This window comes from Pituophis catenifer, unplaced genomic scaffold (assembly GCF_029215685.1).
Source record: "Pituophis catenifer annectens isolate HBS135680 unplaced genomic scaffold, rPitCat1.0.hap2 SCAF_2, whole genome shotgun sequence".
NCBI lineage: Eukaryota > Metazoa > Chordata > Lepidosauria > Squamata > Colubridae > Pituophis > Pituophis catenifer.
In genome coordinates, this window is record NW_027256882.1 from 44,813,800 (window position 1) to 44,827,416 (window position 13,617).

General features: G+C 36.9%; 1 protein-coding gene across 5 annotated transcripts in view; it reads left to right on the forward strand.

The window, feature by feature from the left end:
- The window catches only part of QRICH1 (glutamine rich 1), a 30,557-nt gene extending 22,135 nt beyond the window's left edge, over positions 1-8,422 (forward strand). For 4 of the 5 annotated variants that reach the window (XM_070936793.1, XM_070936795.1, XM_070936796.1 and 1 more), the window contains exons 4-10: positions 191-368; positions 1,308-1,462; positions 2,671-2,785; positions 2,992-3,100; positions 4,140-4,291; positions 4,726-4,816; positions 6,657-8,422. In XM_070936793.1, the coding sequence (XP_070792894.1) occupies positions 191-368; positions 1,308-1,462; positions 2,671-2,785; positions 2,992-3,100; positions 4,140-4,291; positions 4,726-4,816; positions 6,657-6,849 (993 nt within the window). In that variant the 3' untranslated portion in view covers positions 6,850-8,422. The remainder of the gene's footprint in view (positions 1-190; positions 369-1,307; positions 1,463-2,670; positions 2,786-2,991; positions 3,101-4,139; positions 4,292-4,725; positions 4,817-6,656) is intronic. The other variant, XM_070936798.1, reaches the window with a different exon arrangement.
- The last annotated feature ends 5,195 nt before the right edge of the window (positions 8,423-13,617 follow it).

A 13,617-nucleotide genomic window follows, 5' to 3' on the forward strand; every position in this document is an offset into this window, starting at 1 on the left:
TGATTATAGAGCAAATAAGAGTTTCTCAGTGAAATCTGCCTAATAATTTGTGGAAGTAAGAAATTCTTTGCAGACATTACAAATGTGTTCGTAAGCAAAACCATATAAAACTGAGACCAAACTTGCGAAAAAATTTTTTTTGCTTTAAAGAAACTCCAGCAGGAATTGCTAAAATGATTTTCTTCCACAGGCACAAACTGTTCAGGTAGCTGAAGTGGAACAGCAACCACAGCCTCAGCCTTCCCCTGAACTTCTCCTTCCGCAGTCTCTCAAGCCAGAGGAAGGACTAGAAGTATGGAAGAGCTGGGCACAGACTAAAAATGCAGAGATGGAAAAAGAATCACAGAACCGGCTTGCACCCATTGGTAGTAAGTGCTTAGGCTTTCCAGTTGACCATGTCCTCAATTGCATTGCATTGATTTTGGTAATGTTTTTTTAATGCACAATAAACCTTCATTATATTGGTTAGACTTGCATTGTAAAATGAGCCTTACCGCCTTAAAAAAAAACCCTAAATGCTGTTTCAAAAAACTATTATGGGTGTATTTTTGGATGACGGCCATACTGGGTGTTTTATGTAAGATACAGGTAGTCCTTGATTTACAACTATTCATTCTAGGACCAGTTGACAGCAGCAGCGCAAAAAGTAATTTACAGCCAATCCTCCCACTTAAAACGATTGCATTTTCCCCACAGTCACGTGATCAAAATTCAGGTGCTTGGCAACTGGCATGTATTTACAACAGTTGCAGCTTTGTGGAATCATGTGGTCACCATTTGCAATCTTCCCATGGGGTTTCAACAAGCATAGTCAATGGAGGAAGCCGGATTTACTTAACATGGTGTAATTCATTTAGTGACCACATCAAAAAAGGTTGTAAAATTGGATGCAACTCACTTAACAACTGCATTGCTTAGTGACAGATGTTCTGGTCCCAGTTGTGGTTGTAAGTAAAGGATTACCTGCCTTGGCCTATATTCCAAAACTTGATGGGGGTAAGACAAAAACTAAATTTGGTAACTTAATGTTATCATACATTTTTATATTGTGTCAGACTAAAAGTTACAATTGGCAGCAAATTTTGGAAGGGTTCTGGATGGCTCCTCAAAAAGTTTGATGAGTACAGGCTGTATATTCAGTATCAAGATTTAAAATATGTATTGGTTACTTATTCACTAGTAAGTATACTGAAGGAGGAAGAGGTTATGATTTTGTAGCAGAGTGGGTTGATTTAAACGGTCAAGAAAAATGAGATTTAAATAGGGATTTTAAATGCCATTTGATGATCTTATCTTCTCGTTTGCAGGACGCCAGTTATTGAGATTCCAAGAAGATCTCATATCTTCAGCTGTAGCAGAATTAAATTACGGATTGTGCTTAATGACTCGTGAAGCTCGCAATAGTGAAGGCGAGCCCTATGATCCAGATGTTCTTTACTATATCTTTCTGTGCATTCAAAAGGTGTGCCATCATGGAAAGTCTTGCTACAAATAGTTTTAATACCGCAAATAGTTTTAGACATGTTTGGAGTGGAAAAACTAAGACTTACACAAAAATTACTCCAAAGCAATAAAACCAAATATATACCTTGTATTATTTTCAAAAAAAAAAAAAATACAATTACAAAATCCTTACCTAACATCTAATTTTGCTAGTAAGGTTTACTAGGAAAAAACTCCCTTAATACCATTTTTATTAAGCTGAAGACTTCAAATCTTTCTTGAATGACTCCAATGATTGTGTGGTGCTGAAGGGGAGGAGTTGGGGGGGAAGAAAAAGAATTCCATAATCCAGTTTTTGAAATGCATGCAAATGAGATAAGCAAGAAAAAGAAACAAAGTTTCTTTCTAGATGTATGCCTTATAAAGAAGCATTTTAAACATACCTAGGTTTTAGAAGTGAAATAGTATTTGTTATACCAGAATTTAGTTCTTCTGAAATTTTATGTCAGTATTTTACAACTTGTTCTTCTGTACTTTTATAGTTAAGAGGGTACTGATATTTCAAACAGTGTTCAGAGAAACCCATAAAACATTGCAAAATCACTATGCATGTATTGTCTGATTTACTTAACCACATGATTCATTTAACGACTATGATAAAAATGGTTGTAAATTAGTCTGTTCACATGATGACTCGCTTTACTGATTTATGATGAAATTTCATTCCGAATTGTGGTTGTAAATTGAGGACTCCCTGTATATTTGAGTGAATACCAAATGTTGCAATGTTCATTACTACAACTGCTGGTTTTAATAGCTGTGAATGTAATTTTAGAAATTTAGCTGAATTAACTATTAACCCTGTTTAATTCAAGCTTGAGACAAATAATGTCTAAGACTTGCCGGCTGCTTGGGTTAATGTGAGGATAATACTCTTGATTTCATAGAAATATATTTTTTTTTAGATTTTTAAAACCCTGGTTAAAATTATATTAAACATAAATCTTTGGAAGTCTGAGGAAAGTAAAGGGCATGTATTTGTTGAGTCCATTTTTCTGAAATTAACTTACTTGAACCTGAACTGAAATGCTTTCACTTAAAAGCACTTTTTACTCCAGACTGATAGGGATTTTGAATATAAAATTAAACATGCAGCCTGTCATTTCATTTCATTAATGAACATCAGGGTAATTTTTTTTTCCTCCCCTGTGTTATTGTTTCTTGCAGTACTTATTTGAAAATGGGCGAGTTGATGACATTTTCTCAGATCTCTATTACATACGGTTCACTGAATGGTTACATGAAGTTCTCAAGGATGTGCAGCCTAGGATCACTTCTTTAGGTAAGAGAATCTTCAAACAGACAGTTGAGTGAAGTATGTAAATATTTAACAATAATTAAACAATTGGTTGAATTTGCTATCACAAGAAACATTATTTTTTGCTCTCTTAATGTTACAATATTGAGAAATGCAATGTTTGTATCTTTTCTTAGGAGGAGCATCAGTTTGGTATCTCTGTATTGATGCTTTTTTTTTTATCTGCACAGGATATGTTCTTCCCAGCCATGTGACAGAAGAGATGTTATGGGAGTGTAAACAGCTGGGAGCTCACTCTCCTGCTACCTTGTTAACCACTCTCATGTTTTTTAATACAAAGTATGTACCAATGGAAGCATTACCTATTTATTTTATTTATTTTTTATTTTATTTTATTAAATTTCTATACCGCCCTTCTCCCGAAAGACTCAGGGCGGTGAACAGCCAAAAGATAAAACACAGAGATACAAAATTTAAAATAGATTAAAACAGATTAAACAATTTGGCTAAATTTTAAAAATATCCCATAATTAAACAAATTAAAATTAGTGTTTAAAATTTAAATTTTAAAATTTTAAAAGGGAGAAGATTTAGGCCAGGCCTAAATCTTTAGACCTAAATAAAACCATTCCAATTATTTTAAAATAGGCAGACTTGCAGCAAAATGTGGAAGAGTCATCTTGTAGGAGAGGGGTGGCATAAAATTTTGATAAGCAAACAAGCAAGTAGACTAAACATAAATCCACAGCTGGTATAGTACATTTACAAAGAAATTATGGACCAATAATTTTGTAGTTCAAATTCTGCTTTCGTCATTAACCATAAGTGGTTTTAAGTCAATCCTCTGTCTGCAGAATGATCAGCCTGTAGTGAGTAGACTTAAGAAATGCAAGTTTGCTCTTTATGGCAACTGGCTTCACATGTTTCAGAAATGTTGGCTGCAGTCCAGCCTTCTGTTTTCTGAAAAGGCCATCCTAATACTTTATAAGAATACATTTTTTTTGCTATAGTGTTTCTATATCATTTGGAGGGCACTTTATTTTTTATTTTGAACATGGACACGGAGCTCCCTCTAGTTGTTGAAGCAAATTGCTCTGATAAATGAATATTTTTCTCTGAAAATGATTTTATCTAGATACAATAGTAAGGCAGCAATCTTTTATAAACTTTGTATAAAAAAATTTAACCAAGTTTTTATACACACATACGCGTGCGCGCGCACCCTCCCCCCTCCTTGATTGTTGAAATCTAGATACTCCATGCCTAGGTCAATAGTCCATAAATGTTTGACCATTGATGGATATGGGGGACATTGGGTTTTTTTTCCAGATTTGGGATGGAGAATATAATTCAATGGGCACTTTTCCTGTGTCTACAGATATTTCCTGTTGAAAACAGTAGATCAACATATGAAACTGGCCTTTTCAAAAGTCTTGAGGCAGACTAAGAAGAACCCTTCTAATCCTAAAGATAAGAGTACAAGCATCCGGTATCTGAAGGCTCTTGGCATCCACCAGGCAGGCCAGAAAGGTAGAAAGAATTTCTGAGGGGGGCGGTGGGGGGGTGGAATTAAAATTTCTAACACTTTCATTTTGCAGAGCTTTTTTAGGTCTATTACATAGACTTCGTGCAATAAATAGAACATAAATTGTCTTGTAAAGACCACATCAATGTGATCTTTTGGAAGTCTGAATATCCCCCTTGCTGTGTGTAAAGTTGCTGCTTTCTGGTAGTCATTCATCAAGCCTTTCATAAATTACATTTCTCCTACATGCAATGTCTTATTAAGAAGGCTCCTATTTATTTTCAAGAACTGTTTGGAAGATAGTATTTGGTAGTATATGCAATAACGAAGATAGCAGAGATTACAAAAAACGTGTTCCATTGATAACATTGACATTAATTTGTTCATCTGCTATAAGTAAGTATTTCATGGTTCTGTATCTCTTGGGGTTGATTTGCAGTTACAGATGACATGTATGCAGAGCAGACAGAGAATCCTGAAAACCCATTGAGGTGTCCTATAAAACTCTATGACTTCTACCTCTTCAAATGGTGAGTTTTCCCATCACAATTGTCCATTGAACATTATCTTCAAAGGCTTTCAGTCTATAGGTAGTTTGGTACAGGTTGTCTTGCAGCATCCAGATAAATGTGGCTATCATTTTTTTTTGCCACCTTCCTAAAAGAAAAGTAAGTGGGGAAGTTGGCAAAAGGTCACAAGTAGTGACACCTGATAGCCTTACTTAATGACACATAGCTATTCACTTAACAATGACAATTGGGAATGTCAGAATTTCTATTGCTAAGCAGTGCAGTCCTGTGACATCAGACTTAGGATTGTGTCACTTAGTTGCAGAAATTCCAGTACCACTTGTCATTAAGTGAGAACAACCTGGAGTCACAGAAATGCTTGATTCATACATTTTATTATGTGGCTGAAGAAAAGTCAGGCAGGGAAAGCATGTTGCAAATCCTGTTAGTTAAAGAATTCCAACTTGAAGAAGCAAGATAGCCTTCTCTGTTGTTGCTCTCACCCTTTGGAACACTCTCCACCTAGGTGAGGTGGGCCCCTAATCTCCTGGCCTTTGGAAAATGCTATAGAACTGGGTCTGCCATCTTGTTTGAGTCTGATAGAAGAGCATGCAGCTGTGGGACTGGTTAGCACTCTGAAGGCCTATTTTATTTGTACACTCAAGACAAGCATTTTCTAAATATAATGAACAAATAAAATAAACAGTCTTTGAACAAGCTTCATTAAATCATACATTAAAGGCTTTGCAAATAGGAATCTCAAGCCTGTAATCTAAATTATTTTCTTGGTTTAATTTATATCCTGAAATAGTTAGTGCAGGCTTAATTCAGTACTAAACCATGGGTTGTTTTTTTTTTGTTTTTTTGTTTTTGGCTTTAATTTATATGCTGCCCTTCTCCGGAGATTCAGGGCGGCTTACAATGCATTAAGCAATAGCCTTCATACTTTTGTATATTTATACAAAGTCAGCTTATTGCCCCCACAATCTGGGTCCTCATTTCACCTACCTTTGAAAGGATGGAAGGCTGAGTCAACCTTGAGCCTGGTGAGATTTGAACTTGCAGTAATTGCAAGCAGCAGATGTTAATCTGTTAATAACAGTGCTTTAGTCCACTGTACTACAGGCTGTAGTACATCCTGTTTCCCACACAAGATGTGTGGGAAACATCCTGATTTATATAGATCTTTTGTTAATCAACTAATTGGGAGTGATTGAACAATATATACTATAGATTTTTACTTGTTTGGAATTGTATCCAGAATAACTATTATCCTATTGCAGCTCAAGCAATTTGAGCTAATAATTTCAGCAGGTAAAAGTCTCTCTTTGACCTTACAGTCTTACTGGCTCTGAGCTGTTGCTGAACAAAGTTGCTGAATATCTTTAAGCAGTTACTTGTAGTGGGGAAGGTTTCTTAAGCAAGCTTCATTTGAAAGTCCTGTGAAATCACCAAGCTAACTGGCAGTCTTCCAATTACTAAAACAGGATTTTTTGACACCATGATACAAAGGAAACATAGGCAATTGATTATATCAAATATGGTGTATGTATTCTATATCCATATTTTTTCAAATTCTTTTAAGTGAATCAACAGAGACGGGGAGAAAAAAAGAAAAATTAGAGTAAGAAAGATGTAGCATATGCTTAAAGTTTCTATTGATAAGAATTATTCTTACTTTTATTCTAATTACAGATGACCTTTAATCTGATTTCATAATCTACAACAAACCAGATTAATTTGCGCTTTTCAAATTTCATTTTGCATATGAATTTCATAGGAAGAGGAAACAGCTCTTGTTCCTAATATAATGTTAATAGCATTTCCAAAACAAACACTAATGTTTCTTCTCTCTTTGTAGCCCGCAAACTGTGAAAGGCAGAAATGATACATTCTATTTGACTCCTGAACCAGTGGTGGCTCCCAATAGTCCTATCTGGTATTCCATCCAGCCAATCAGTCGAGAGCAAATGGAGCAAATGCTTACCCGGATTCTGGTGATACGAGAAATTCAAGAAGCTATTGCGGTGGCCAATGTCAGCACCATGCACTAAAGGCATCCCTCCCAGTTCAGAAAAAGGGTGCAGGGTGGAACTGGGCCGGGTGGAGTGGCAGCGAGGCCAGGATCAATTGTACAGCCTTTTACACTAAAGGAGATGCCTAAGTTTTTTTTTTAAATTGGTGTAGTTAAGAAGCCCTTTTAGGCTTCTTCTGGTTAATAAGAGACCCTTTCCATTGTGTATCTGACCCTTTTGCATCAGCTTTCTGGACACATTGAAGGCTGCATTCTTTCTTTAGGAGCTCTGAGGTTCCGTAGGTTGACTTTGGGGTTTTTTATGATGTGAAGAAAACAAATTTAATTGGTGGACTTGGCCTGGGTGGGCCACTACATTCAAGCTCATGAACTTGGAAGCAGAAAACGGTGGATATCTGCTTGACCTTTAAAAAAAAAAGGTGGTTTGCAGTTTCCTTGTGCTTGGACACTAACATGTCCTAGAGGGGGATGTCCTGCAATTATGATTTATAAGGAGAAGAAAATCAATTTCTATTAAGACCTTAAAAGTGACATTTTTAGATGTTAAGTACAAACTACCACACTTCCTTCTCTCTTTTTTTTTTCCTTTCTCTCTCTCTTTCTTTCTCTCTCATTTGGCCTGATGTTGAGGCCTTAAATCCTTGAGGCTCATGTGCCTAATGAAATTCTTGTAACATACACTTGTGTATCATATAAAGATACCACCCTGTTTCTCTTATGTATTCTTATGCTAGTTGTTTATTAAGAATGACAAGCACGTCTTTTGAACATGCTGTTGAATAATGTGTCTTTATTGGGGGAGCAAAAGACATAATTAGTAACATACAGAATGTCTTACTATACTATATTCCTCTACAAATTTGCTAGCCTATTTAAACAAGGTTTGGTTTTTTTCCTGGTTACCTGATTCTATGGGATTTGTGCAGGAAATTGTTTATTAGCATACTAACTTGTTGCTTTTGTTGTAATTTTTAATTAAATGAATCTGGAATTGGGATAGCAGGTATCTAAGGCCAGGACTTTTCTTTTTAATTTTTTCAGGTAACCTACTTACCTGAAAGTCTGAGATTTAGTGCAGATGTTTATTAGTACTGGGATTTAGAGAGCATAGAATCCCTTTCTTCTTGAACATAGCGTTATCATAACTTTATGACAACTGATTTTAATCCATCAGAATTTAAGAACATTCCCTCATCATTATTTCAGCTGTCAGCAGTTGTGTGTAACATTGGTTGTAGAAAGAGGAAAAGCAAAAACATGCAGTCCTTATAGCTTTCTAAGTTGTATTTTTGCATCCATTTGACATCTGTTTTATTTTAATTGACAAGTTTTTTTATTGAAGAACTGAACTATAAGAACTATGTTTTGCTGGGACCAAGCCCAGTATTTTGTTTTTCTGCATTACTTATTATATTTTGGCCGTTGTCTACTTAAAGATATTGTGATGACGACTTCAGATTTTCCATCATATTTTACCAGTTAGAACTTAATACTGGTGTGATTGTTCAGTTCAGCATTAATGTTACAGGTTTTCCCCCCTTTCTCATAAAGCAACTTGATTGAGATTGGAATTAAAGTCTGTGTAATTCTGATTGGTTTTCTGAAAAACACATTTTTCTGCATTTAAGCATACTGTTGCAGCTACATTATAGAAGAGGACAAGTAATTTAGATATCTATGAAAAATTACCTGTTGCTTTCCTGAAAACTGCATGAGAAAAGAGTGCTATTTGGATTTTTTTTAAAAAAAGCTACAATCAATACACATCCCTATTCAGGAAGAAAAGTAGCTCTGCATAGAAAGAAAGAAGCAGAATTGCAGGAAAAGTTGTGCTCTCCCTCAGGCAAGGAAACGTAACACTGCTCCAGATAATAATCTGCAACTGTATTCCAAATAGGTACTTGGGTATTCCTTACATGAATGTGTGTGTGCACAGACATATGCCTACATATTATACAATCATGTGAAAAAATAAGTACACCCCATATAAAGTTTTTTCTTTTTTAACATTTGTGGACATACCGGTGTTTTATCTTCATTCAAACAATACATAAAGATAAATGGTGATGTAATGGAACAAAAACATGAAAAATTGACTTTATTTTTATTAATCAAATTTATATAGCAGCCTTTCTCACAGAAAGTGTCTGGGCAGCTTACAACAATCCAGTAAAACAAAGGTGGTAAAACTTGGCAATTATTTAAATAAATAAGACATGCCATTTCTTTCTCGGGAAAAACAACCAACAGTTTTGGTTCTTATCCCAGGTATTGCCTCCTTTGGCAGAAACAACCTCAAGTGTGTTTCTTATAACCATTTCCCAGTTTCTGACATCCACTGAGTGTAATTTTAGAGTAATTTTTCCCACTCTTTCATGGAGAATTTTTTTCCAGCTTTTCAGACTTTGCCTAGGTGTTTGAGGTGCTTGAGGAGTTTCTTGCATACATAGCCTGTTCTAAAATCACTTGACAGCATCTTGATGGGACTTAGACCCCAGATTTGAGTTGGCCGTTCTAGAAAACTCCATTAATTTATTTTCTCAGCCATTCTTCAGTTAATTTACTGGAATGTTTAGGGTCATCGTGTTGTGAGGTCCATTTTCTGTTCAGCTTAAGTTTTCTGACAGATGGCCTCGCATTATCTCAAGAACTGTCTAATAAAACAAAGAACCCATAGTACCTTCTGTGATGATGAGCTGTCAGGCTTCCCACGCAGCAAGGCAGCCCAAACCATAACATTTCCACCAACCTGGTTTATAGTTGGTATCAGGTTCTTTGGTTTTTATAAAACGTGTCTTCTGGTCCTGTTGCCAAATGATTCTATCATTGCCTCATCTGTCCAAAGCATATTGTACCAAAAGTTTTGGACTTTGCCTAAGTATTCAACAGTTTCATCCTGGTATACCGCCTGTGTAGATATAATTTGTGCAACTGCTTTGTAACAATAGGCTCACGCACTTCAACATCAATAGTGGTAAGAGCGACCTGATGGTCATGTGAAATTTTGGAGTCCCTAGAGACGTCTTTCAACAACTTGCATTCTGCTCTTTGGCTGAACTTAATGGGATAGCCTGGCCTGGGCAAGTTAGCAGTTGTTTGAAATCTCTATTGTAGATCTTACAAGCAGTGGAATAATTGATGTCTAATTATTTGGCAATTTTTTAAAAATCTCTTCCCATGCTCTAAAGCATCTTTCTGAAGGCCTTAGCTTTATCAATTTAGGCAAGGTGGCAGTACGCACTTCAACAAAGAGCAAACCATCTCTGAGGCAAATATAGTTTGATACTTCCAATAAGACATGTTCCAACCAGATTCTCACTTAACGATGGTCTAATCATTTGCCACCTGATTTAGTGCACTTGATTTTAGCTTTACCTTTAGTTTTAGCTTCGAATAGTGATAAATGTAGGGATGCATTTGCTTTTCTATACATGAAATTTGAATTTGTTTACAGGTAGTCTTTGACTTATGATTGCAATTGGGACCAGAATTTGTTACTAAACAAAGCACTTTCTAAAAGAGTTGCGCCTGGTTTTACAACCTTGCTTGTGACAGTTAAATGAATCACATGGTATAAGTGGACCCAGCTTCCCCCATTGACTTTGCTTATTGGAAGCAAGCTGGGAAGGTTGCAAATGGTGATCACATAACCCTCGGATGCTACAACTATCATACATACAGGTAATCCTCAAGTTACGAATGTAATGGAGCCTGCCAAATACATTCTTAACTCAAAGATTCATAGGAGTGAATCACCTAACTTGAACGTGATCACTTCCTACTTTCACCCATGAATTCGCTAATCAAATGTGCGGGTCATTAAGTGCACGAGGTAACTCAGGGTGGGGAAGGCCATGGGGGGTGTCTAGTGATGGAACAGGCCACCCAAGGCCTCCCTGACCCACAGATACTTCATGCTTCCCCCTTCCCATCCTGCTGTACCGGACTCACCACCTCTGCTGTGGTTTCTTTGCCTTTGAGGGAGAGGAGAGCAGGACAATTTCCCTTCCAGTGTCCCGTCAGTTTGCAAATGCTTTTCGTGCTGAGAGTGAAATATTCTGGAGGCCGTGATCTCACATGACTTCAAGCACCCATTCTCTGCAAAAGCAGATGGGTGCCTGAAGTTGCACAAGATCAGAGCCCCCATAACATTTCACTCTCAGCGCGAAAAGCATTTGCAAGCTGATCAGATGCTGGAAGGAAAGTAGTCCTGCTCTCCTCTCCCTCAAAGGCAAAGAAACAGCAGCAGAGAAGAGACAGATCTTCTCTGGAAGAATAGGGGAGAAGCAGCTGTAGGGAACAGGGAAGGGAATAGGGTGAACATTGCAGTTCCTCTGGTGGTTCATAAGGGCTAATGACTGCTATGGTGCTGCAACATTCGTAATTTCGGGACTTTGTTGTAAACACTTGGGATTATCACATAACTTTGAACGGTCACTAAGTGAACTGTCACCTCAAGGATTACCTGTACTTGCCAGGCACATGAATTCTCATGTGACCCTATGGTTATCATGTGACCCTATGGATGCTGGAGTAGTTGTGTGAGTCAATTGTAAGTCACCTTTTTCAGTGCCATTGTAACTGAATAGTCAATAGTCGGGGACTACTTATATTTAAATTACACAATGGATTACAAAATGTAAATGGTTATGTTAACATATCCTCTAACAATATTGTTAGAGCTAGCTATATGTTGAAATATGTTGAAAAACATTTCATCAGGTGTACACTTTTTCACATATCCATACATGCATCTTAACATATGTATGTATGTATGTATATGTTTTTGTAGATTTTCACGGGTACAGGTATGCAAGTCTTGGTGTGTTCGGGTCTTCTCCCGTATAAGATTGAGAGCACTTCGGCAACGTTTCGACAGAATCTCATCTGCCATCATCAGGCTTGTGCAAGGGATCATACATGGTCAACCTTGGTATCAATGCCATTTCTATGTTTAATAGGTTAATATTTTCAGTTACTCAAAAATGTCCTCCCAGTTCTTTTGTAAATTATTTATGAAAGTTTATCTAAATTCTCTTTAAGATACAAAATATGAGGGATCTAAGTACTTTTGAGTCATACACAGAATATTCCTTACTTCTAAGACAATGATTATTAAACCGTTTGACCTAATTTCTCTTTTTCCTAGCCTGGAATAATGTCATTTGTTGTTAGTCATGAAGTCATTTCTGACCCATCGCAACCTCATGGACAATGTTTCTCCAGGCCTTCCTTTCATCTCCCGGAGTCCATTTAAGCTCTCACCAACTGCTTCAGTGACTTCATCCAGCCACCTCATTCTCTGTCGTCCCCTTCTTTTGCCCTCGATCTTTCCCAGCATTAGGCTCTTCTCCAGTGAGTCCTTCCTTCTCATTAGGTGGCCAAAGTATTTGATTTTCATCTTCAGGATCTGGCCTTCTAAAGAGCAATCAGGGTTGATCTCTAGGACTGACTGGTTTAATCGCCTTGCAGTCCAAGGGACTCTCAGGAGATAATGTCATTATCTCCACAAAAACTGTTTTGCTCAAATATTTTGGCAACAGCCATCCCAAATGGGATCTTTAACTCTACAAACACAAAATTACAAATGGCTATATCATTTTCAGTTTAATAATCACTGCTCTAAGGCCTTAAAGTATTCTTGTTTCTCTCCCGCAAATGTCACTGGCCAGAAAAATTGTGTTTTTGAAAGGCAAATTGAACTTTCAACACACTACTTATATATTTAACAAAATTTCATGTATTCCAGCATTTCTTGTGCAAAATTTTTCAAAGTTAATAAATTTTGTGACGTAGGGAAGAAGTATGTGAAAGGTAGATTCTTTCCACTTATGGAATGAAATACAAATCCAATTTTAGACCACACTCAGGTGCAGATGTACCATTTGCATTTCAATAAGTTGAAAATACCTAGCTGTTTTTTAAGATGCAAATATTTGAATCTGGATGACTATACAGTTCTAATACTTTACATCCTGTGTTCATTTGGCAATGCGCTAACTGGTTGGAGAATTAAAAAGCAAAACATGAACAATATAAATTTTCCAAAATAAATAATCAAATTGCTTAGGAAGCAGCTTTTGAAATAGAAACACACTCTGGTTTATCAAAACGTTGATAAGGATAAGCACTTGAATCATCGGCTATAAAGCTGAAGTAATGGCTTGATTTCCCCTTTCAACTGAAAGTAGTCCAGGGTTACGATCTTTTTAAAGTGCTGCAGTAAAGTTATAATAAAACACTCCTTTCGTAGTAGGTTTGACTCGGAAGCCCTCTTCTGGCTCTAAATGAGGGAGACAGAAACTACACTAAACCGTATCTTTAAACGGTGTTGATTTCACCGGTTGAACGGGACCTTAAAGTTTTGGAAACGATACCATCAACGGAGGGTGGAGGAGCGAATCACATACAATACTACCTTGCCAGTCACCCTAAAGGAAAAGTCGATGAGAGCCTAAGACTGGTACCGGCAATTTCACGCATATTACCTCGTTGCTATTTCTGCGCACCCCCCCCCCAAGCCTCAGAAGCCCTTCTCTGAGCCTAGCTTCTTTGGCACTTCTATAAGTGGGGCAAAGGTCTATCAACAAATTGTGACTATGGGGCTGAAAAATAAACTCCCAATACAATAGTGACTGTCAAAACACAGCCTATAAATGGACATTTTGCCGATTTCCTGGCTGCCACAAATGAAGTAAAAAGTTATATTTGCAACTTAAATATAACCTTCCCGTCAAGATTTCAGATTTTATATTCTATGTTTTATATTTTGCCCGTGTTTATTGCA